Here is a 21351-nt window from a genome sequence, read left to right as displayed (position 1 = left end):
CCCCCTGCCCCCTCCCTCCCTCCCCATTCCCATCCCTTCTCTCCGCCTGCCTCTCCTCCTGTCCTCCCTCGGTCCCTTCTCCTCCCCACTCCCTTCCACCTCCCTCTGCTCTCCCCTCCATCTCATTCCCCTCCATCCTGGCCTTGCAGCTCAGATTCAGGCCCCAGGAAAACCTTTTTTAAGCTGATGGAGGAGGGTTCCTGTTAACAAGACACTCCGGTTGGGCCGAGTGGTTCTGTGGCTCAGTGGATCTGGGACCGTGAAGCTCAGGCAGAAGCAGGGGCTGTTGCTGACTCTGAAGCCAGGAAGTCAGTGAGGACAGCCCAGCAGGCCCATCCCCCAGGCTTCTTGCTCCCGGTTTGTCACCTGAGATGTTGTCATAGAAGAACCCAGGCCCTTCCCAGCTCCGCTTCCTCTTGGTCCTTTGGCGAGATCCTCCTCTCCTGGCCAGGATGATGGCGCATGTAGTTCCTGGTGGTTACTGTGAGCTCAGGCAGACTTTCCTCTGTTTCGTAATCGTGGAGCTACGTGCAGAGATGCCCACCCCTGCTCTGAAGGGCACACCCCCGCACTGCACCTTGCCAGCCGATTCCATGTCTGTCATGAAAACCAACGGAGCACAGACGGACCCTCTGAGCAGAGCCTGGCAGTCTGAGTGCTTGGACAGTGTGGCTGCTGGAGAGGGTTTTGGGGTTTATAAAACCTCCCTATGCCATATCAGGGTGCTTCCTTCTTTAACTCTGGTGCTGATTTGGGGTTTGCTGTCACCCTGGACGGCTGGTGGGTGGAGGCAGAAGAGGGGCCCAGGTCACCTGCCTCAGGAAGGCATGGGCCCCTGCAAAGGCCCCCACCCTGCGGCCGAGCACTCGTGTGGCCTTCCTGTCCTCTCCCACTTCAGCTTCCTTTCCACTGAGCCTGTGCTTCCCACAGGACACACGGCCTCCTTCCCAGCTGTAACGGGAGTGCCATGGATGGGATACACCTGCTCTGTTCAGGGCCTTCTGTTTTGTAATGTGTGCAGTCACACTTCTGTAGGACCCAGCCTTCCCAAGAGGGCTCACTTAAAGCAGAATTTAAAATCCAAACACCTGCAAATCTTAAGTGGCCACCGAGCTCTGTCACCCACCAGCAGCACAGTCCCTTTCTCGTGGCGCTGGCCACGGTCTAACCTTGAGGTCAGGGAAGCTGGCTTCCCAGAATCATCCATCCCCTGGCCGGGGCCTCCATCTTCCTGCCACAAAGGAAAGCGCCTTGGCCTCACGGTTCGGTTCTTGCTGTCCCCTCCCTGCTCGCTGGGCTGTGTGACCCGCGGAAGCGTCTTGTGGGCCTGCTGGGAGTGAGGAGGCTGCAGGCCCAGGCCTGGCACCAACCCCATCTCCTCCCCGGGTCCCAGCTGGCTCCGCAGGCTTTGAAAGGGAGGCCCCCATTCCCGCCAGCTTTCTGGCTGGATAGGCAGTCAATCCCCTGGGGTGAGCAACCCTTGACGGGTGTGTGTGTGTGTGTACAGATGGCCTACTGTCAGCACATCGGGGTGGAGTTCATGTTCATCAACGACCTAGAGCAGTGCCAGTGGATCCGGCAGAAGTTCGAGACGCCCGGGGTCATGCAGTTCACCAGTGAGGAGAAGCGGACCCTGCTGGCCAGGCTCGTGCGGTCCACCAGGTGCGGGCTGTGCGGGGAGGGGCAGGGCTGGGCATCGTGCTGTGCCATCTCTCCACGGGAGTGTGGGATGCCACGGCCCTGGAAGTGGCACTGGCCCACGTGACATGGTCCCTGGCCAGGTTTGAGGATTTCCTGCAGCGAAAGTGGTCGTCTGAGAAGCGCTTCGGTCTGGAAGGGTGCGAGGTGCTGATCCCTGCGCTCAAGACCATCATCGACAAGTCCAGTGAGAACGGGGTGGACTACGTGATCATGGGGATGCCCCACAGGTACGCGCCCGCCGTCCCGGTGACCGTCCCCGCAGACCCCACCACCATCGTGTGGGGCCCCAGCCAAGGCTGAGGGCAGAGCGCTCCCCACGGGCCTGTTTTCCACCTGCCTTCCTCGCACTGCCGTGGCCTCGGGCTCACCCCCCTCTGTGTCCCAGGGGGCGGCTCAACGTGCTTGCCAACGTCATCAGGAAGGAGCTGGAACAGATTTTCTGTCAGTTCGATTCCAAGCTGGAAGCCGCTGATGAGGTGAGGCACCTGGTTTCTTCTCGAGAAACCCACCCAAGACCCTCAGCTCCACTTGTCGCTCAGGACAGCTGTGCCCTCAGCAGGCCGGGGGCCTCCACACCGTCACACAGGTGGTGGCCACCGGCTCACAGTCCTCCCACTGGGCGCAAGGCCCTTCTCCCGTAGCCATGGATGGGAGCCATCTGGGGGAAAACCTTCCCACACCTGCAGGAATGGGGGTTCTGGGAATAGAAATAGCACAGAGCAGAGGCGTCATGAAGCCTGAGCATCTCCCGCGCTCCAAGGATAAAGCCCCATGTTTGTGTGTCAGGGTTCTGGGGACGTGAAATACCACCTGGGGATGTACCACCGGCGGATCAACCGCGTGACCGACAGGAACATCACCCTGTCACTGGTGGCGAACCCTTCCCACCTCGAGGCCGCCGACCCCGTGGTGATGGGCAAGACGAAGGCGGAGCAGTTCTACTGCGGGGACACAGAAGGGAAGAAGGTAAGGCCGTGGGGGCCGGCCAGGGCAGCCCTGAGGCCACAGTGTCCGGGACGGGCTCCGAGCCCCAGTCATGTCTTCCACCTCGGGACGCAAACAAAGTGTTCTGAACAGACTTGGGCAGAGTCCTAGATAGTGACCCAGTCGCGCCTGCAGAGGTGCTCCCTCCCAGCGTGAGTTCCAGAGCCGGGCAGGGGGTGGGGCACTCCCGTCATCACACCTGGAGTGAAGCCAGGCTTGCAAATAAGAACCTTCTCTGGAGGTGAAAGACGCGGGTGAGGTGCAGGTAGATTGGGGTGCTGGGGGCAGAGCGGGGTGCACTGGCCTGGGGGTGCCCTTAGAGGAGGCAGACTCTCTAGAGGTGGAGCCAGGCGTTAGCTTATTTGAAGGTCCATAATTCTAACTACCATGGGTCTGCTAGTTCTGCGCTCAGAGAGTGACCCGGGAAACTGCCGTCAGCGGCAATGGGTCAGCGGTGATGGGTCTGGGCCAGGCATTGCATCGGGGCTGGAAGTGGTTCCTGCACTGACGGGCACCCCCGCCCTCGCAGAGAAAGGGCCTGGCCCACGGGGAGCGGTGAGCATGTCAGAATGTGAAGGTCATGCTCCAGGTGGAGGGGGGCCTCCCGGGCGGGCCCGGGGAGCAGCAATGACACGGTGGCTGCAGGGGGTGGTGGTGGTCACCAGGACCTCTAGCACTCCCGTCGTCCTCGGCTAGGACACAACATGTGGAGCCAGGTTGGGGAACGAGATTGCAGGAAAGTCTGTGCGATGTCCTCATTTGTAAGTGAGACAAAAAGCCTCTCGAGCAGTGCTCGCTCAGAGTGCTGGACACGTCCTGGAAAGCAACAAGTCACTAGGTGAAAGCCGAAGGACGTTGAGCATGCTCCAGGTGATGGCAGCCATCAGTCCCGCCATGAGACAGGAGGCCAGGACAGGCTGGTTAGCCCCATGTGCTCACCAGGCACTCATTTTCAGGAGGGCTCTTTCCTGGTGCACAAAGCCCACCCCTGGAGCACCCACCTCTGTGTAGGAGCCACTCCGACCCTCGCCCGCCCCCAGCCGTGGATCCCGACCCCACAGTCCTTCATGCCTGTTCTCCTTGCTGCTTGTCCAGAACCCCCAGCAATTAGCTGATTTCTGTTAAACTGAAAACTCAGAGAGCTGGAGTCTGTTATGTGACCTTCCACATTTCAGAAAACTTATGTACTCTCTGTACACGGGACCAGGGTTATTCTGTGACCTGGGAGAAGACGGAGCCTGACCCGGTTGGGCCCTGGGGTGTTTGTGGGGAAGCAGCCCCCGGTGCAGGAGGGCGGCCCGCTCACTGGGGTGCCATCAGACGCAAGGAGCGGCAGGCCCCATGGTGTCAGCACCGAGCACCGCACTGAGGGAGCCTCGGCGAGGGCCCCAGTGTGGCTTCCCCAGGAGGTCCAGACGGGAGGCTGCCCAAAGTGCCCGACAGCGGGAGGCCGAGCGTGTGCAGAGAAGGCTCTGGCAAGACTCCCCGTGGCCTTCCTACCCGCTCCTCCGAGGAGGCCCCTGCATAAACCTATCCCAGTGAGCATCCCTGCGGCCAGAGGCAGGACACGCAGGGTTCCATTTTGTCCCCGGAAAGGACACGGTAGACCCTCCCCTCCTGGCAGGGGACACACAAGGGCTTCCGGGAGTAGGGGCAGCGGGAGCAGTGTCTCGCAGTGCGGGAGGTGTCCGTGGATGCAGAGGGAGGATGGCGCTTAACAGAGTTGGGTTGCGCACGACAGCATCGCGTTCTCCCGTGGACACAGACACTGAGCATCACTTGTGTGCGCAGGCTGGTCTCCCTGGCCATCCCTGCAAGCAGGCTCCTGGAGAAGTGTCTCCTTCCAGGCTGTGCGGGGGCCACCGTCCAGATGACACGGGGTCCCCACGCTGAATGTGGGACGGGGACGATGGGAGCCGCACAGTGTGATAGAAGTCAGTTACGGCCGACTGAATAGAATAGGAACCGTGAGCACACATGAATGCAAATAAAAGGCAAGAAGGGGAGGCTCTTGCAGAACACCTGCAGATTCCTTTAGGAGGGACACCTAGCAGCACCCAGGAGAGGCTGCTGCTGCTGCTGCCGGGCGGGGGCTAGTAAGGAGCAGACAGAGGTTCTCATGACCAAGGGGGAATAGTGAGTGGGAGGGAGACACTGTCCAGGAACACAGGGAGGCCTGCTGGCGTGGGGCAGGCCAGCTGGGGCGTCTCCCGGTGTGGAGTGCGCCATTTGTGGGTGTGGTCACGAAGGCCTATCCGGGCTGTGGAGACAGGAGAGGCAGTGGGCTGCCCCGCCCCTGGATGCAAGGATGATAAAACGTGGCCAGCGCTGCCCCCCTGCCAGGAGGGTCCCACAGGCCCTGTCCAGCATGGTGTCTGTAGGCTCTGCAGCAGACGGTGGCCGAGTGGCAGGTGTGCCAATGGCGCAAGGCAGGGCCCAGGCGGGGTCTGGGGGTCATGTGTTCTCCTGCCACTTTGTTTTTGTTTCTAAGTTTGAAATGATCTCAAAATGCATTATTTTTGGAAAAGCAGATTGTGACTCAGTCTCTGGTGTGGCCTTGTGGCCGTGGTGGGTGGGGCTGTGTTGCATTTGGGGTCTCCTTTGCACGTCTGCAGGTCATGTCTATCCTTCTGCACGGAGACGCCGCCTTTGCCGGCCAGGGCATCGTGTATGAGACCTTCCACCTGAGCGACCTGCCCTCCTACACGACTCACGGCACCGTCCACGTGGTCGTCAACAACCAGGTAACCGGGGCCCCGGGACCACAGAGGCCACAGACTTCCTCCTGAGGGCTCTGTGCTCACAGCCGTCTGACGTAGAGTGACACGTCTCAGTTATTTAGGACAGTTCTCTCGTTATAAAGATACGTCTTTTATGAAAGATGTGGACAACGCAGGAAACGTTTTTTAAAAAAGGAGAGATTTTGATGATGGTATTTAAGACAGTGACGTTACCTTGGAATATTTTCTTCCAGCCCCACAAGCATATAGATGGCTGTTCTTATTGAAGAAACTGAGGTTTTATACACGCTGTTCTACCCATTTCTTACTTATCTCATTATTATTTCATGTCCTTATATACTCTTAAAATATTAATTTTAAAGATTGTAATTTTTTTTCTTAGAGCACGCGTGTGTGTACAAGCAGGGGGCGGGGGAGCAGAGGGAGAAGCAGACTCCCCACTGAGCTGGGAGCCCGACGCGGGACTCGATCCCAGGACCCTGAGATCATGACCTGAGCCAGAGGCAGACGCCTCACTGAGCCACCCAGGCGCCCCTTAAGATACTAATTTTAATGGAAATATCTGTCATAGGTTGCTTCATAAAACATGTTGCCACATTGTGAGACTTCTGGGATTCTCATTTCTCACTGTTCTAAGTAATGCTGTGATGAACATTCTTGTGAGGGGATATTTCGGCCCAGTTCTGACGTATCCCTGCCATGTCTTACTCCCGTTGCCTGTCGCCAGCCTGTGTGAACTGTCCTGTGACAGAGACTCTGGGGCCTCTGCGTGCAGGGGCTGCTCTAGATTACAGCAGAGAGACAGCGTGCTCCCCGCTGCCTCGGAGCTTGCGGTTCAGTGCGGCCTGGGGGCCTGCGGGTGCCATAAGCAGCACGAGTTTCCCCGAGGGTTTGATCTCTAAATGCAGATTGTTGGTCCAGTAGGCAAATGACGGGGACCATTGGATCCAGGCAGGGAAGGGGTCCCTGTGTCCAAGGGAGGGGATGAGGGCATCTGCACTGAGTTTGGTCAGCGCACGGCCATCGGCCAGCTTCTGTCGGGCCCCACATGCATGAGGAGGCCACTGGAAGGACAGGAGCAATGGAGAGACGGGATAGCTTCATCTGCACAGGTAATTTGTTCTATGGTGGTGGGGGTGGTGCTTAGAGGAAGCAGGGACAGTTGCAGCTGCCCCAGCGGGGCGCAGGGAGGGAGCAGGAAGAACGTAAACATCGAAGTCAACGCGGCGGCCATTCTGCCGGAGAACTCGAAACGTGAAAGGTCTAGCACGAACATAACATGCGGTATGACCTACCGTGTGCTAGGCGCCAAACTAGGCATGCACAGTAGCTCCTGCCACGGCCACTCGTGCCCTAGGTAGAATCGTTCCGGTTCTCCAGAAGAGGAGCAGAGAGTGAATAGCTTGCTTGAGAGTCAGTATTCGATGTGCTTTGTTTCAAAGAACGGTTATCAGGAAGAATTTTGAAAAAATGCCAAAGACACCGAAAGGTCTAGAAACCCACAAAAAACCCGTCACTGCAGTATATTCTGAACAGACGACCAAGAACAGAGTAGACTCCTTGCTTGTGGGTTGGGGCTGCTGTGCTAACAGGAGAGCGGTCTTCACTCTGGAGGAAGGACAGACGAGGTCAGAGTGACTGGAAGCCCAAGACACAGGGTAGCTCACTAGAATCTAGGTAGAATTTTCCAGTTGTTTCCAGACTGAGGTGAACCCTGTCCCAGGAGACCGTAAAAGGTAACTTCTTCGGGATCCTGGCAAATAGGAGAGCTGCCGGACACCTGCAACATTTTGTCCTAGGGAACAGGCTCTAGTCCCGGGAAAAGGCCTGACCAGATTCTCAGCCCAGTCTCGGGAGGCGTCCAGCAGCACTCAATGTAGACACGGGAATTAGATGAGCTTTTTATTGCTGTCCTTTCTGTATGGTAGAGTCCAGCCGTGCCGGTGTGCACTCCTCCGGTCCAGGACAGGTGCACGCGGGCACACGCTGTCCTCTCCCTGCCCACCGCAGTCGGTGAACAGAGACCTGCAGTGCTGGCTGCACCCCCCCAGCGACACTGCTCTACGTGCACCCGTGTTCATTGGGGTCGGCTCCTCCAGCCTCTGCGTGGTTCTCAGTGGCATAGTCAGTTGCCACGGTGGGTAGGAATTTGAATCATTCCCAGCTTGGCAGTGAGGACTGAAGTCACTGTAAAGGTTCACAGACAGATTTTGGCATGCACGTCAGTTTCTCACTCCGTGAGATTACCACATACACAATAACTGTCTGGGGGACTTTACCCGGAACGCCCGCGCCATCTGCAGTGAATGAGGCCGTCGGCCTTACTAGCCTGGGTGTTGTCAGATCTGACGGCCTGCAGTGTCGCATGTGGTTCACTCTTCCTTCTCCTAAAGGCTAAAGACGTGGGCGTCCGGTACATACCAGCTACCACACGTGTTCTCTGCGGAAGGGGGCCCCGGGGAGGCTGCTGGTTTTATTGCTAAAACTGGAGAGTTCCTTATACTTTCTGGATGCAAATCCCTTATACCAAAGATGTGTTTCCAAAGGTTTCCTCCCATTCTTTGGCTTATCTTCGTTCTCCTACCATTATCTTTCACAGACCGGGAATTTTTTATGCTGGTGAAGTCCGATTTATGATTTTATCGCTTTTACGGATCATGTTTTTGATGCCAGGTCTAAGGAAAGTTTGCCTGACCGAGGTCACAAAGATTCCCCTCCAGCTGCTGGAAGTTTCACAGTTTCACGTTTTGTGTGTAAGCGTGTATTGCATTTGGAGTTTGGAAAGGGATATCGATATCCCTTGTTTCAGGACAATCTGTTGAAAGGACTGTTTTTCCTGGAAATGAATTGACCACACGTCTGCGGGTCTGTTCTTCTCCACTGATGTGTGTCTGTCCGTTCGGCCGACACCACACCCCCTTGATGACCCTGGCTCTGCCGTCAGTCTGGAAACTGGCGTGAGTCCTCCAACTTTGTTACTTCTCAAAGTTGTTGTAGCGATTCTGTCACTTGCTGCTGGTATTTTGATTAAAAGTCTGTGGAATCAGTATGTCCATTTGGGAAGAATTGCAGCCTTCACAGCACTGAGCCTTCTGATCTGACAATACGATAAGTCTCTGAATTATTTTGATTTTTTTTTTCTCTCATAGGTATTTTATAGCTCTCAGCCTACAGATCCTGCACATTTTGTGAGGCTTACTCCTAAGTATTTGATTGTTTGGGGGCCATTATAAATGATACTTTTTAAAAATTTCAATTTCCGATTGTTAGCAGGATGTAGAAATAGAATTCAGTTTTGCGTTTTGTACCCCACAACCTTATTAAACTCACTTTTAGTAATTTGGTTGTGATGCTGTGGAATCTTGTATAAACAGTCATGTCTCAACAAGAGATGGTTTTGTTTCTTCCTTTCCAACACTTGTAGATAAGTGCCTTGTATTACTGTTTCTCAACCTACTGTGTGGCCAGCACGGTGCGCAAGTGGGCAGCGTGGGCAGCCCGTCCTCATTCCTGATTTAGGAGAAAAGCATTCGGTCTTGGCCTTTCACTATAGTACTTACTGAAGGTTTTCTGCAGTGTCCTTTGCAAGCTAAGGGAGCTCCCTTCTGTTCCTGATTCGTGGATGGTATTTATCACAAATGGATGGTGGTTTTTGTCAGATGCTTTTCTGCGTCTATTAAGATGACCCTGTGGTTTGGTGGTGGCGGATTCCATCCTGAGTGTGGAGTCCTGTGTCTGCGCTCATGTGTTCTTGTCGCATCTGCCTGGGGTTGGTGTTGGTGTCGGGGTCGTGCCAACCTCGTCAAGTAGGTGGGAGACTGCTCCCTCCTGCTCTGTTTTCTGGACAAGTCTGTGTAGGACTGGTGTTAACTTCCTCTGTAAGCGGTCAGTGGAATCTGCCAGTAGGAGACCTCTGGGCCTAGAGTTTTCTTTACGAGAAGGCTCTTTCCCTTTGTCTTCCATTTCCAGAAGCTCGATGAGATGTGCCTTGGCATGGATGTCTCTGGGATCAGCCTGTTTGGGGTTTGCTCAGCTCTTCTCTGTTTGTTTTAACAGCTTTCCTGAGATCTAATTCACACACCACACACTTTGCCCACTCACAGCATACAATGGAGCCGCTTCTAGTGTCTTCACAGACAACACAGCTTCCACCCCAGTTGTAGAACGTTTTATCATCTCAAGAAATTCTGCGTCCCTTAGCCATCACGCCCCTGCCCTGTCCTTCCCAGCCCTAAGCAGCTGTTAGTCATATCATAATCGGGACTTTCTCCCTTTAATGCCCATGCGATATCTGGTATATGGCTCTGGCATGTTTCATTCCCCCATTTATCAGGTGAGGGACATTTGAGTTATTTATACCTCTTGGCTGTTAATGTGATGTGATGCTGCTCTGGGCACAGGTGTCTGTGTGGCATGTACCCGGGAGTGGAATTGTGGGGTCACGTGGTAGCTCTGTGTACCTCTGTGAGGACCCACCAGGCTGTTTTCCAAGGTGGCTGCACCGTTTGACCTGCCAGCAGCGTATGAGGTTCCAGTTCTCCCTCCTCTTCACGATGCTCATTCTTGTCTCCTTTCTCTTGTAGCCAAGTAGGTGTGAACTGGTTTCGGTTTGCATTTCCCTAGTGACTGATGACGTTGAGCATCTGCACATGTGTCTGTTGGCCTTCTGTATGTCTTCTTTGGAGAAATGTCTACAAAGATCTTCTGCCCGTTTTTACTTTTTTTAATTTTTTTAAAAGATTTTTATTTGAGAGAGAAAGAGACAGCGAGAGAGGCAGAGGGAGAAGCAAGCAAAGGGAGAAGCAGGCTCCCTGCCGAGCAGGGAGCCCGATGCGGGACTCGATCCCAGGACCCCAGGATCATGACCTGAGCCGAAGGCAGGCGCTTAACTGACTGAGCCACCCAGACGCCCCTCTTCTGCCTGTTTTTAAATTAGATTGTCTTTTTATTATTGAGTTGTAAGAATTCTCCATACAGTGTGGATACGACCCCTTTATCAGGTATATGATTTGCAAATATTTTCTCTCTGTGGGTTTTTCACTTTCTTGATGTCTTTGGAAGCGCAAAAGTTTTGTTTTCTGACTCCTATGTTTTCCTCGAAGCTCTTAATGTCTGTGACTCCCCTGGTGTTACCTTCTGCATGTGGGGCAAGGAAGGAGCTTCATTCTGTTAGACGCGGACACTGCCCGCGGAGAAGATGATCTCTCCCCTGCCCAAGTGACTTGGCATCATTCAGCTTCTCAAATCTGTAAATTTACAGCTTTTGACACACTTGGGGCATTTTCAAACATTATTTCTTTTTTTTTTAAGCCACCTTCACCCCTTTCACCCATGCTCCCCACCCCTCACCTCTGGCAACCACCAGTATGTCCTCTTGTGTCTGTGAGTTTGGGTTTTTTCTTGTTTTAGGCTCCACATACAAATGAGATCATAAAGTATTTGTCTTCGCCTTATTTCACTTAGTGTAATGCCCTCCAGGTCCGTACGTGTTGTCACAGACGGAAGATTTCCTTCTCTGATTTCTGAATAATACTCCATTGTATATCTGTACACCACGTCTTCATCCATTCGTCCGTTGGTGGATACTTGGCCTGTTGTAGACAATGCTGCAGTAAACATAGGGGTGCATGTATCTTTTTGAGTTAGCGATTTTATTTTCTTAGGATAAATACCCAGAAGTGGAATTACTGGATCACATGGTATTTCCATTTTTAACTTTTTGAGGAACCTCCATACTGTTGTCCAGAGGTGGCATTCCCACCCTCAGTGCATGAGGGGTTCCCTTTCTCCGCATCCTCACCAACACCTGTTGTTTCTGGTGGTGTTGATTTAGCCATTTTGGCAGGTGTGAGGTGATATCTCATTGTGGTTTTGATTTGCATTTCCCTGATGATGAGTGATGTGGAGCATCTTTTCAGGTGTCTTTTGGGCATCTGGATGTCTTCTTTGGAAAAGTTTCTATTCGGGCCCTCTGCCTATTTTTAATTGGATTGTTTGGTTTTTGCTGAGTTGTATCAGTTCGTCATATATTTTGGATATGAATCCCTAATCAGACATACAAGTTGCAGATATTTTCTCCCATCCCATAGGCTGCCTTTTCATCGTTAATCGTTTCCTTTGCTGTGCAGAAGCTTTTTAGTTTGACATAAACCCACTGGTTTATCTTTGCTTTTGGTGTCCGATCCCAAAAATCACAAACACTGATGTCCAGGAGCTTATTATGCCTGTGTTTTCTCTTGGGAGTAAAAGGTCTTACGTTCAAGTCTTTAATCCATTTTGAGTTTATTTTTGTGGATGGTGTAAGAATGTGGTCCAGTGCCATTCTTCTGCATGTGGCTGTCCAGTTTTCCCAACACCACTTGTGGAAGAGACTGTGATTTCCTCATTGTCTATTTTTGGCTCCTTTCTCATGACTTAATTGGCCACGTAGGCATGGGTTTGTTTCTGGGCCCTTTGTTCTGTACCTCTGGTCTGTGTGTCTGTTTTTGTGCCAGCACCACACTGTGTGGGTTGCTGTGGCTTTGCAGTATCGTTTGCAGTCAGGCAGCGTGACACCGCCAGCTCACTTCTTTCTCAGCACAGCTGTGGCTATTCATGGTCTTGTGGTTCCATGTACATTTTAGGATTTGTTGCTCTATTTCTGTGGAAAATGCCCCTGGTATTTTGGTAGGGATTGTGTTGAATCTGTAGATTGCTTTGGGCAGTGTGGACATTTTAATTTTAATTTTTCCAATCCATGAGCATGGTACGTCTTTCCATTTGTCTGTGTCATCTTCACTTTCTTTCGTCACCATGTTACAGTTTTCAGAGGACAGTTCTCTCACCTCCTCGGCTACATTTACTCCTACAGATGCTGTTTATTTCAGATACTCATTCAGCCCCACGTCTCCTGTTTCTGGGTCTCCAGTGGCACCAACGTCAGACCTGTTGTTACAGCCTCACATTCCCGTCAGGCTCTCCGTTTGTTGAGATTCAGGGTGACCTCAAGGTCACAGCTTCTTTCCTCTCTGCCCCCGTTCTGCTATAGAGATCTCCATTTGGGTTTTTCCCCCCAGTTTTTTGTTTGTTTTTGTTTTTTTAGAGAGAGAGAGAGCACGAGTAGGGTGGAGAGGCAGAGGGAGAAAGAGAGAATCTCAAGCAGACTCCTACACTCAGCATAGAGCCCGACGCAGGGCTCAATCCCGTGACGCTGAGATCGTGACCTGACCCAAAATCAAGAACAGGACGCTCAACTGACTGAGCCACCCAGATGCCCCCACCATTTTTTATGTTTCAGTTCTAAACTTTTCACTTCATTCTCATTTCTTCTCTTTTATGTCTTTGCTGAGAGTTTTTATTTTTTCATGTGTTTCAGGCATGTTCATAATTTTCATCGAAGCATTTTTATGACGTCTTTTTTAATGTCTTTGTCAGATAATTCTAACATCCGTGTCATCTTGGTGTTGGCTTCTGATGTTCGCTTTTCTCATTCAACCTGAGGTTTTTCCAGTTGTCGGTTTTCAAATGAAACCAGGACATCTTGGGCTTTGTGTTGAGACTCAGATCTCACTTAAATCTTCTGTTAGGACTCACCTCCTGGGCATCTCAGTTGGGGGTGGGAGTCCAGGTTCCCCACCCGTATCTTCCATGACCCAGGGAGGGGAGGGCAGGCAGGGTAGCACAGGGGCTGTGGTGTGCTGCTCCCCACATGGCCTCCACTGGCACCAAGGAGGGGGTGGGTGCCTAATCAGCTCATTGCCGCTGGTCTGGACTCCCCACCCCAGCCTTTGTTGGTGGGGGTGGGGAAGGCCGTGAGCTGGCAGGGTGGTTATTAATCTAAAAATGTTGGCTCCTAGAGGCGCCTGGGTGGCTCAGTGGGCAGAGCATGTGACTCTTGATCTCAGGGTCAGGAGTCCAAGCCCTGCGTTGGGGTGGAGATTACTTTAGAATAAATAAATAGTTCAAAATTTAAAAATCTCAAAAATAGAACAGTATTAATTTTTAGAAAAAAGAAATGTTGTATTTTCAGTTTCTTGTTCTTGGTCCTCTAGCTTTTCCTCGTCTGTTCCTGCTGGTGTGTCTGCGCTTACCCGCCTCTCTAGCGCCCAAGCTGGGGCACGGGAGGAGACAGACAGTGCTGGGATCTGTCAGAGTCATTCCTTGGAACCTAAGGCCCCTGGCTGGTCTGCCTTCTTCTGTCTGCCGTCAAAGTGTCGTGTTTGTGCTGCGTACGACGTCCTGGGGTGCTAGCTGCCCTTGGCAGGAGGAATAGGGAAAAGTTCATCTCCACCTTGCAGAAGTGGAAGTCCCTATGAGAACATTTGTTGTTTTAAGTATAAATTCAGTTTCTTTAGTAAATATAAGACTATCCAGGTGTCCCGTTTGTTCTGAAGTGGCTATACTGAGGGCCCTTCTCTCACTCCTGATCCTGATAATTCAGGTTTTTTCTCTTTTTTTTTTTTTGTAGTTGGTCTGGCTGTGGATTTGCTGTTGCTTTCAAAGGAATAGGTTTGGTTTCGTTGCGTTTTCTGCATTTCCCTGTTTTTTAGTTCATAGATTTCTGTTCTTTGTTAGCCCTTTCCTTCTACTTGCTTTGGATTTAATTTAACCTCCTCTCTCTGGTTTCTTAGATCACCGATTTGAAACCTTCCTTCTTTGCAATATAACATTTAATAACATTCTAGCGTAAGGATCACATTACACAAATACAGTATATAGGTAAGCTATGGGTTTGTCAAGCTTCTTGTGACAGAATGTGAAGCATTTTGGTGGCACTTAAGTGAGACCGTGTCCAGGGACGAGTGTCACAGGACGGCACAGGGTCTGGAAACTACCATACCAGGAGTGACCCAGGAAGCTGGAAGACCCCTGGAAGCATGAGAGCTGTTTTATCAAAATCCAGGGATTCGTGCAGCGGGAGTGTGATGGCAGCGCCAGCACCGGTGGGTAGCAACTACCAGGAAGCAGATCTCGGTTGAGTGACAGGAAGACCTTCCAGCAATCAGATCGGCTCCACCCAGGGACCAGCTTCAGGGTTGGAGGAAACAGGGCTCCAGCCAGGGATGACGAGAGTAAACATTTGGCTTTGGGGTCTCTGGCGCTGACACCAGCAGCTCCGCTTAGTGGGGTCTTCCCCCTGGTACACCCTGCCGGATGTCCACCAAGAGCTGTCTTTGAAGACCTCACTGCTGCACCAAGACCAGAAGCCAGAATTTTCATCACTAGGTCAATAGGGAGCTGGTTAAATAATTTACGGTGCACCCATATGTGTGTTATAAGACTTAAATGAATTAACTCATGAAAATCAATATATGTAAAATGCTCAGAGTAGTGCCTGGCCCGTAAGTAGGCACCGTGTGAGTTAACTGCAGTGAAACTATTTAGAAGACTGTTGAATGATCCACAAGATCTGTTAAGTGGAGGGAAGTAGAGAGCAGTGTGTACACACACCTGTCTCCCTATGTCCATGTGCGTGTCCATGTCCACACGTGTGTGCGCGCACATCCACATGTGCTCGAAGACACAGAAGTTGGTAGCAGTGGTGGATATTTGGAGGGCAGCCGGCAGACCGAGGTCTCAACTTGTCAAAGCAGCACACGTCCCGTGAGGTTCTAGAAACAACGTGCATATCGTGACCACCTACTCACAGTTCCCTACACTCGTTTCCCTAAATGAGGAGACCTGGATGGGACGATGAGATTGTTCAAGACGTGTTCATCAGAATTCTCCCTGGTACATCGTTCCTTAATGTTCTCATCGGTTCCTGACCATTTCTGATCTGTTCTTTAGGCAGTGTGTTCAAGAGATTACGTAAAAGCGGTTCGAATTCCCAGACTTCGTCAGATCTCTGGTTCTGCTTGAGTTATCTTTAATCTCTTCACCGACTTGGACGCCACAGATCATGACCTGCCATGGGGGTCAGGCCCGTGACATCTGTAGCAGGAGAAGAGGTGCTGCTTCCCTGACGCTCCTGTTGCTCTGAGACCGCACCTAGGATTTGACCTTCTGAAATTCTCTCCTGAGGAAGCTGTCAGATGCTCAATATTTGTCTGTGTTTGTCAAAACCATAATTGTACTACTTTGAAAAGTAGTAAGGAAGCCACGTGTCCGACACCAGAAGTCTCGGCATACATTTTGGCAAAGTCCTAGGAAGCAGTGCTGTATGATCACGAAAACATTTAACATCCCAGAGAAATGGTCAGAGTCTGGGGCGAGGCGGTACAGGGCACTCACTTGCTGCTGGCCGGAGCGTGAGGGGCACCCCGACGTCTGACAGCAGTCCACTGGCGTTGGCGGCCTACAGCTCAGTGCTCCCTTCCCGGGTGCACTCAGTGTCCGCTGGAGCAAACCTGTGTGGGAATGTGTCCACCAACGGGAGAGTGGACAGACGCCAGTGCCGTGAAAACCAAGGAAGGCGGGCAGCCTTCCAGATTAAGGGAGACGAGAGAGGACACAGGATACTGGATTGGACACTGGGCTGGGGCAGAAAGGTCGGGCAGGCATCACGAGGCAGACAGAGCGTGTGTGGAGACAGTGGGTCAGGTGACACACGCTGGGACGTGGAATTGGTCAGGCTGGTCGGGAAGCATCCCTGTTTTAGCAAATGGGGACTCCCTGCAACTTAGCCCTGCACGGCCAGGGAAGAGGAGTGTGCACACGCTCGTCAGGGAAAGAGCGTGGACCGCAAAAGGCAAAAGGAAACAAGTGACAGGTGGCAAATCTGAGTAAAGACTCTGTGGGAATTCTTTGTGTTATTCTTTCAACTTTCTCAAGTCCGAAATTGTATCAAAACTGTGAAGTAGGGACAAGCCCAAGAAGATAGTGTGTATTGTACGGTCCGCGAAGGCCCCACTGCAGCAGAGGTGGGTCATGTTCTGGGAGCTCAGGCGTGACTGCTGTGGTATTATCACAGTGTGTGTGGTGTGAAGTATTTCATAGAAGTCAATAGGAAATGTAGGTTACAAAATTATGAATATAGACTTTTTAGTACATCGACAAAGTAAGGACTATCGTGAAGGCCTTAAATTTTCCTTTCCAAGAAACAGTGCTCATAATGTTAGCTCATCATGTTGAGTGAACAAACTGCTGAGTTATAGAACAGCGTCCAAAGATTTAAATATATATTACATGTATATGGGCAAAGAAAAACATCAAAATATATACACTGTAGGTAGTGGAAAGACACAGAACTTGGTTTAAATTAACTTTAAATTTTTTGTATTGTTTTCCAAACTGTATGTGTTGAACATGTATAAAATTTGTTTGCAGAATAGGAAACAACAAAACAATAAAAAAAAAAAAAAAAAAACCCAGTGGCTCCTGGGTGGCTCAGATGGTTAAGCATCTGCCTTTGGCTCAAATTGTGATCCCAGGGTCCTGGGATCGAGTCCTGAGTCAGGCTGCCCCTGCTTGAGCACTCTCTCTCCATCAAATAAATAATCTTAAAATTAAAAAAAAAAGAAAAGAAAAGAAAAACCTGAATAGCTGCTTGGGGACTCAGGAGGGCAGGCTTGGCCGGGTGGCCACCAGCTAGTGGCGCTCCACTCCACCCCCACCCCCCACCGCCAGTGCCCAGCCCTGCCCAGCAGCACGTCCCTTGCAGATCGGCTTCACCACGGACCCGCGCATGGCCCGCTCCTCGCCCTACCCCACTGACGTGGCCCGCGTTGTGAATGCCCCCATTTTCCACGTGAACTCGGACGACCCAGAGGCCGTCATGTACGTGTGCAAGGTGGCGGCCGAGTGGCGGAGCACCTTCCACAAGGACGTGGTGGTGGACCTGGTGAGTGGCTTCCATCTGTGGCTGGGAGAGGAGGGGCGTCACCACATTGCTCCCCACACAGGGTCCCACACACAGTGGACCTGCCAGCATCCACAGGCCTTTCCGGGGTCACCTGGCTGCCCCTCCCCAGGACTTCTGAGGCCCCAGCCTGGGGTCTTGTGCCAGGGTGTCCCCAAGTCGCTCGTTTGATCTCCTGTAACAGCGACTGCTGCGAAGGAGGTCTAGATGGTGGAGGAGGTACACTGGGGTGCTGTGCAGGAGAGCAGGCAGGTGCTGCTGGGTCCCTGACGCCGATGCGTCCCTGCTGTGTCCAGGTGTGTTACCGGCGCAACGGCCACAACGAGATGGACGAGCCCATGTTCACGCAGCCCCTCATGTACAAGCAGATCCGCAAGCAGAAGCCCGTGCTGCAGAAGTACGCTGAGCTGCTGGTGTCCCAGGGCGTGGTCAACCAGCCCGAGTACGAGGTGTGTCCCCGGCCCTGACTCGGGAAGGGTAGAGAGGGGCCGGGCGGGGACGGGGCTCCGACTCCGAGCAGGCCTGCAGCCAGCAGATGTGGCGAAGAATGCAGGGGCAGAGACGATGACACAGCAGGCTTCTCGTGGGCCTCGGAGCGGTTGTGCGCGTGACGGGCGGGGGGGGGGGCGGCCTGTGCAGAGCACCCCCCGACAGCTGTGCTGTGCCCGACCCTCCAGGAGGAAATCTCCAAGTACGACAAGATCTGTGAGGAGGCCTTCACCAGGTCCAAGGATGAGAAGATCCTGCACATCAAGCACTGGCTGGATTCCCCCTGGCCCGGTGAGCCAGGGACATCACCTGGGCCACCTCTCCCCCGCCCCCACCACACACCCTTCGGGCCCCAGTTGGCTCCCGGAAGAGTGGCAGCTGTGTGTCAGCTTGTCCTCCTGTCTTAGGCTTCTTCACGCTGGACGGGCAGCCGAGGAGCATGACCTGCCCCTCCACGGGCCTGACGGAGGACATCCTGACGCACATCGGGAATGTGGCCAGCTCCGTGCCCGTGGAGAACTTCACCATCCATGGAGGTGAGGACGCCCACTGACCTGTGGAAGTGTTGGGCCATGTCCGTGGACTTCTCTCCAGCACGGGGCAGGCCCCATGGTGGAGGACAGGGTGGGACATCACGGCTGCTGGCCAGGCCACTGAGGTGCTGCTCTCGTCACGAGCGGGCGTGCCGGGCGGCTGGTGAGCACTGTGTCTGCGCAGGGCTGAGCCGCATCCTGAAGACCCGCGGGGAGCTGGTGAAGAACAGGACCGTGGACTGGGCTCTGGCGGAGTACATGGCCTTCGGCTCGCTCCTGAAGGAGGGCATCCATATCCGGCTGAGCGGCCAGGATGTGGAGCGCGGCACCTTTAGGTAACGCTCTCGGGGTTCTGGCGGCGCCGCGAAGCGCGGCAGGCAGAAAGGGAGGGCTTCGGCGTTTCTCAAGAAGATAATCCTGTGTCGGCCCAGAAGCAGCCTTCCCCCGCTCTGACGTGGACACTTCTGGGAGAAGCGGCTCCCTCTTGGGTCTGCGTGTTGGGGCGGAGCACAGGCGCTGTGCTTCCTAATCTGTGCTGTTGTGCCTCAGCCACCGCCACCACGTGCTCCATGACCAGAATGTGGACAAGAAGACCTGCATCCCCATGAACCACCTCTGGCCCAACCAGGCCCCCTACACCGTGTGCAACAGCTCGCTGTCTGAGTACGGGGTCCTGGGTGAGTGCCCTGGCCCACAGGCCCTGCTCCCTGCTGCCTGGCCCACCGCAGCCCCCTCCCCGCCCGCCCGCTGACTCACTCTGCTCCTGTCCCGCCTCCTCGCCCTGCAGGCTTTGAGCTGGGCTTTGCCATGGCCAGCCCCAACGCCCTGGTCCTCTGGGAGGCCCAGTTTGGGGACTTCCACAACACGGCCCAGTGCATCATCGACCAGTTCATCTGCCCGGGACAGGCCAAGTGGGTCCGGCAGAACGGCATTGTGCTGCTGCTGCCCCATGGAATGGAGGGCATGGTGAGCCCCCCCACCCTACCCCCGGCCCCAGAAGCTGGCGCGGCGCAGTGTGGTGCGCCCCCGTCTCTGAGGGCAGGTGTCAGTCCTGCTCCACCTCTGGTGAGGAACAGGGGTGCCGGCACAGGCTGCCCTGTTTCAGACGCCCCTGCTCACTTTGCTGCAGAGGCCCTGTGGGAGACCGTCTCAGAACCAGGTGTTAGAAACCGTGCAGAGCTGGGGTGTGGGCCCCTCCACGCTCTGGGGGTGGGCAGGGGGTTGAAGCACTAGTGGGGTCAGTGCGACTCGGCGTTTTTCAGACCAGAAGTGACCCAAGTCCATTAAGGAAGAGATGTGGCAAGTGCACCTCCCACCTCTGCAGACCTCCCGAACCGTAATTTGTGTGTGGTTCCAGGGCCCAGAACATTCCTCCGCCCGGCCGGAGCGGTTCCTGCAGATGTGCAATGATGATCCGGATGTCCTGCCGGTGAGCAGAGCGGCTGCCCCACACAGCCACTGCGGCTCCGCGCCCAGGCCTCGGGGGTGACGGGTGGGCGGCTCCTGCTGGCCCCCTGAAGTGAGGGTCCCCCTTCTGCCACGTGAGGAGCAGCTGTCTGCACTGGGCTCGGGCAGACGTCTTAGAGGAAAGAACTCGGGCACCTCTGGGCTGGATTCCGTGGAGCATTATGACTTGGCACAGGGTAACCGGGAGTCGGTTTTTAAAGCAAATTAGACTGGGCTGTAGGTAGACCCGAGGTCCAGGTGTGGCCGTGCTCTCAGAGGAGCGGGAGGGATGGAGTGGGACAGAGACCCTGCCGTGTGAGCTCCTGCCAGGGTCCCCGGTGGCAGCTGGGGCAGCCCTGCGGCAGGGGCTCAGTCGGCCGGCCCCCGGCCTCTCCCTCGAGCTGCAGAACCTGGAGGAAGCCAACTTCGACATAAACCAGCTGTATGACTGCAACTGGGTTGTCGTTAACTGCTCCACTCCCGGCAACTTCTTCCACGTGCTGCGGCGTCAGATTCTCCTGCCCTTCCGGAAGCCGGTTAGTTGGGGGCATCCCTGCCCAGTGGGAGGATAGCCGTGTGAGCGGGTGGTGGGCGGTGGGGCTCCGAGCATGGACGAGGGCTGCGCAGGGTCCCAGCCAGCAGGCTCCCGGGCAGGGCGTGGAATGGTGAGTAGAAGGGTGTGTGAAAGGCCCACAGGTCTAGACAGCCCTGGCCCTGGGTGGGGACCCCAGAGAGGCTGGGGTCTCTCTCCCAGGTCCAGGGTAGGGGCCCCGGGGCTCAGCAGGCTGGGACACGTCCCGGAGGAGTGCACATGCAGCTGCACGGGAAGCAGCATCGTCCCGGCCCCTCCTGCCCGCGGAGCTGGGAGTGCAGTACCAGGTCCCCAGCCTGGAGACGTGCAGGGGCCGCCCTCGCCGTGCTGTGGGCTTCCTTCCAGAACCCGTGGGGCCTGATCCATCGCGGGCCTGTGCTTCTCTTCCAGCTAATCATCTTCACCCCCAAGTCCTTGCTGCGGCACCCCGAGGCCAGAACCAGCTTCGATGAGATGCTCTCAGGTGGGTGTGGGGCAGGCTGTTGCTCTGTGGGGCTTGGGGCCTATACCTGAGCGTCTCACTGTGGTCCTTGCCACCGTTTTGGTCATTGGATGAGACCAGTGAACACGGCAGCCCACAGGTCGGAGCTTGCTTGTGAGGTGCTTAGAAGATGTGTCTTGCGCCCCACCCGGGTCTGCGGCCTTCACCTGGGTGCGCCCCAGGCCTCCTTTAGAGGCGGGGAAGCGAGTCTGAGCTCACGGTGCACCTGTTGCCCGGCCGCTGCTCCCACAGGGCATGCAGTGAGGCCCACAGCGTTGAGATCCCCTCCTGGACGGTAGGCAGCGGACACAGCACGGAGCGGCCCCGTGTCCCCGGGCTCACTGGGCCAGGGGAGCCCACCTCCTCCCAGCCGTGGAGCCCCCTTAGTCGTCAGTCAAGGTGAAGCCCTCCTTGGTTGGTTCGTTTTCCCATTTATCATTATTACGGTGAAATACACATAAAAGTTAAAACATAGGTGTTTTCACCTGTGCAGCTCATGAGCATTAAGCACGCTCACACAGCTCTGCGGCCACCTCCAGAGCTCCCACTTTCTGTCTCTGGTCCCAGCCGTCAGAGGCCCCACGTGTATGTGCGGGTGTGCGGCA

General features: G+C 54.4%; 1 protein-coding gene across 4 annotated transcripts in view; it reads left to right on the top strand.

The window, feature by feature from the left end:
* Positions 1–21351, top strand: part of OGDH (oxoglutarate dehydrogenase) — a 70062-nt gene that overhangs the window by 44828 nt on the left and 3883 nt on the right. For all 4 annotated transcript variants that reach the window (XM_025853083.2, XM_025853084.2, XM_073885033.1 and 1 more), the window contains 15 exons: positions 1508–1662; positions 1782–1928; positions 2087–2177; positions 2488–2667; positions 5301–5429; positions 17008–17187; positions 17502–17654; positions 17883–17985; positions 18102–18230; positions 18412–18562; positions 18777–18904; positions 19015–19193; positions 19585–19656; positions 20081–20209; positions 20656–20728. In XM_025853083.2, the coding sequence (XP_025708868.1) occupies positions 1508–1662; positions 1782–1928; positions 2087–2177; positions 2488–2667; positions 5301–5429; positions 17008–17187; positions 17502–17654; positions 17883–17985; positions 18102–18230; positions 18412–18562; positions 18777–18904; positions 19015–19193; positions 19585–19656; positions 20081–20209; positions 20656–20728 (1999 nt within the window). The remainder of the gene's footprint in view (positions 1–1507; positions 1663–1781; positions 1929–2086; positions 2178–2487; positions 2668–5300; positions 5430–17007; positions 17188–17501; positions 17655–17882; positions 17986–18101; positions 18231–18411; positions 18563–18776; positions 18905–19014; positions 19194–19584; positions 19657–20080; positions 20210–20655; positions 20729–21351) is intronic.

The sequence above is a fragment of the Callorhinus ursinus genome, unplaced genomic scaffold, assembly GCF_003265705.2.
Source record: "Callorhinus ursinus isolate GAN/ISIS: 27379988/994484 unplaced genomic scaffold, GSC_fseal_2.0 scaffold60, whole genome shotgun sequence".
Taxonomy (NCBI): domain Eukaryota; kingdom Metazoa; phylum Chordata; class Mammalia; order Carnivora; family Otariidae; genus Callorhinus; species Callorhinus ursinus.
This window is presented reverse-complemented; position numbering and strand designations above follow the sequence as displayed.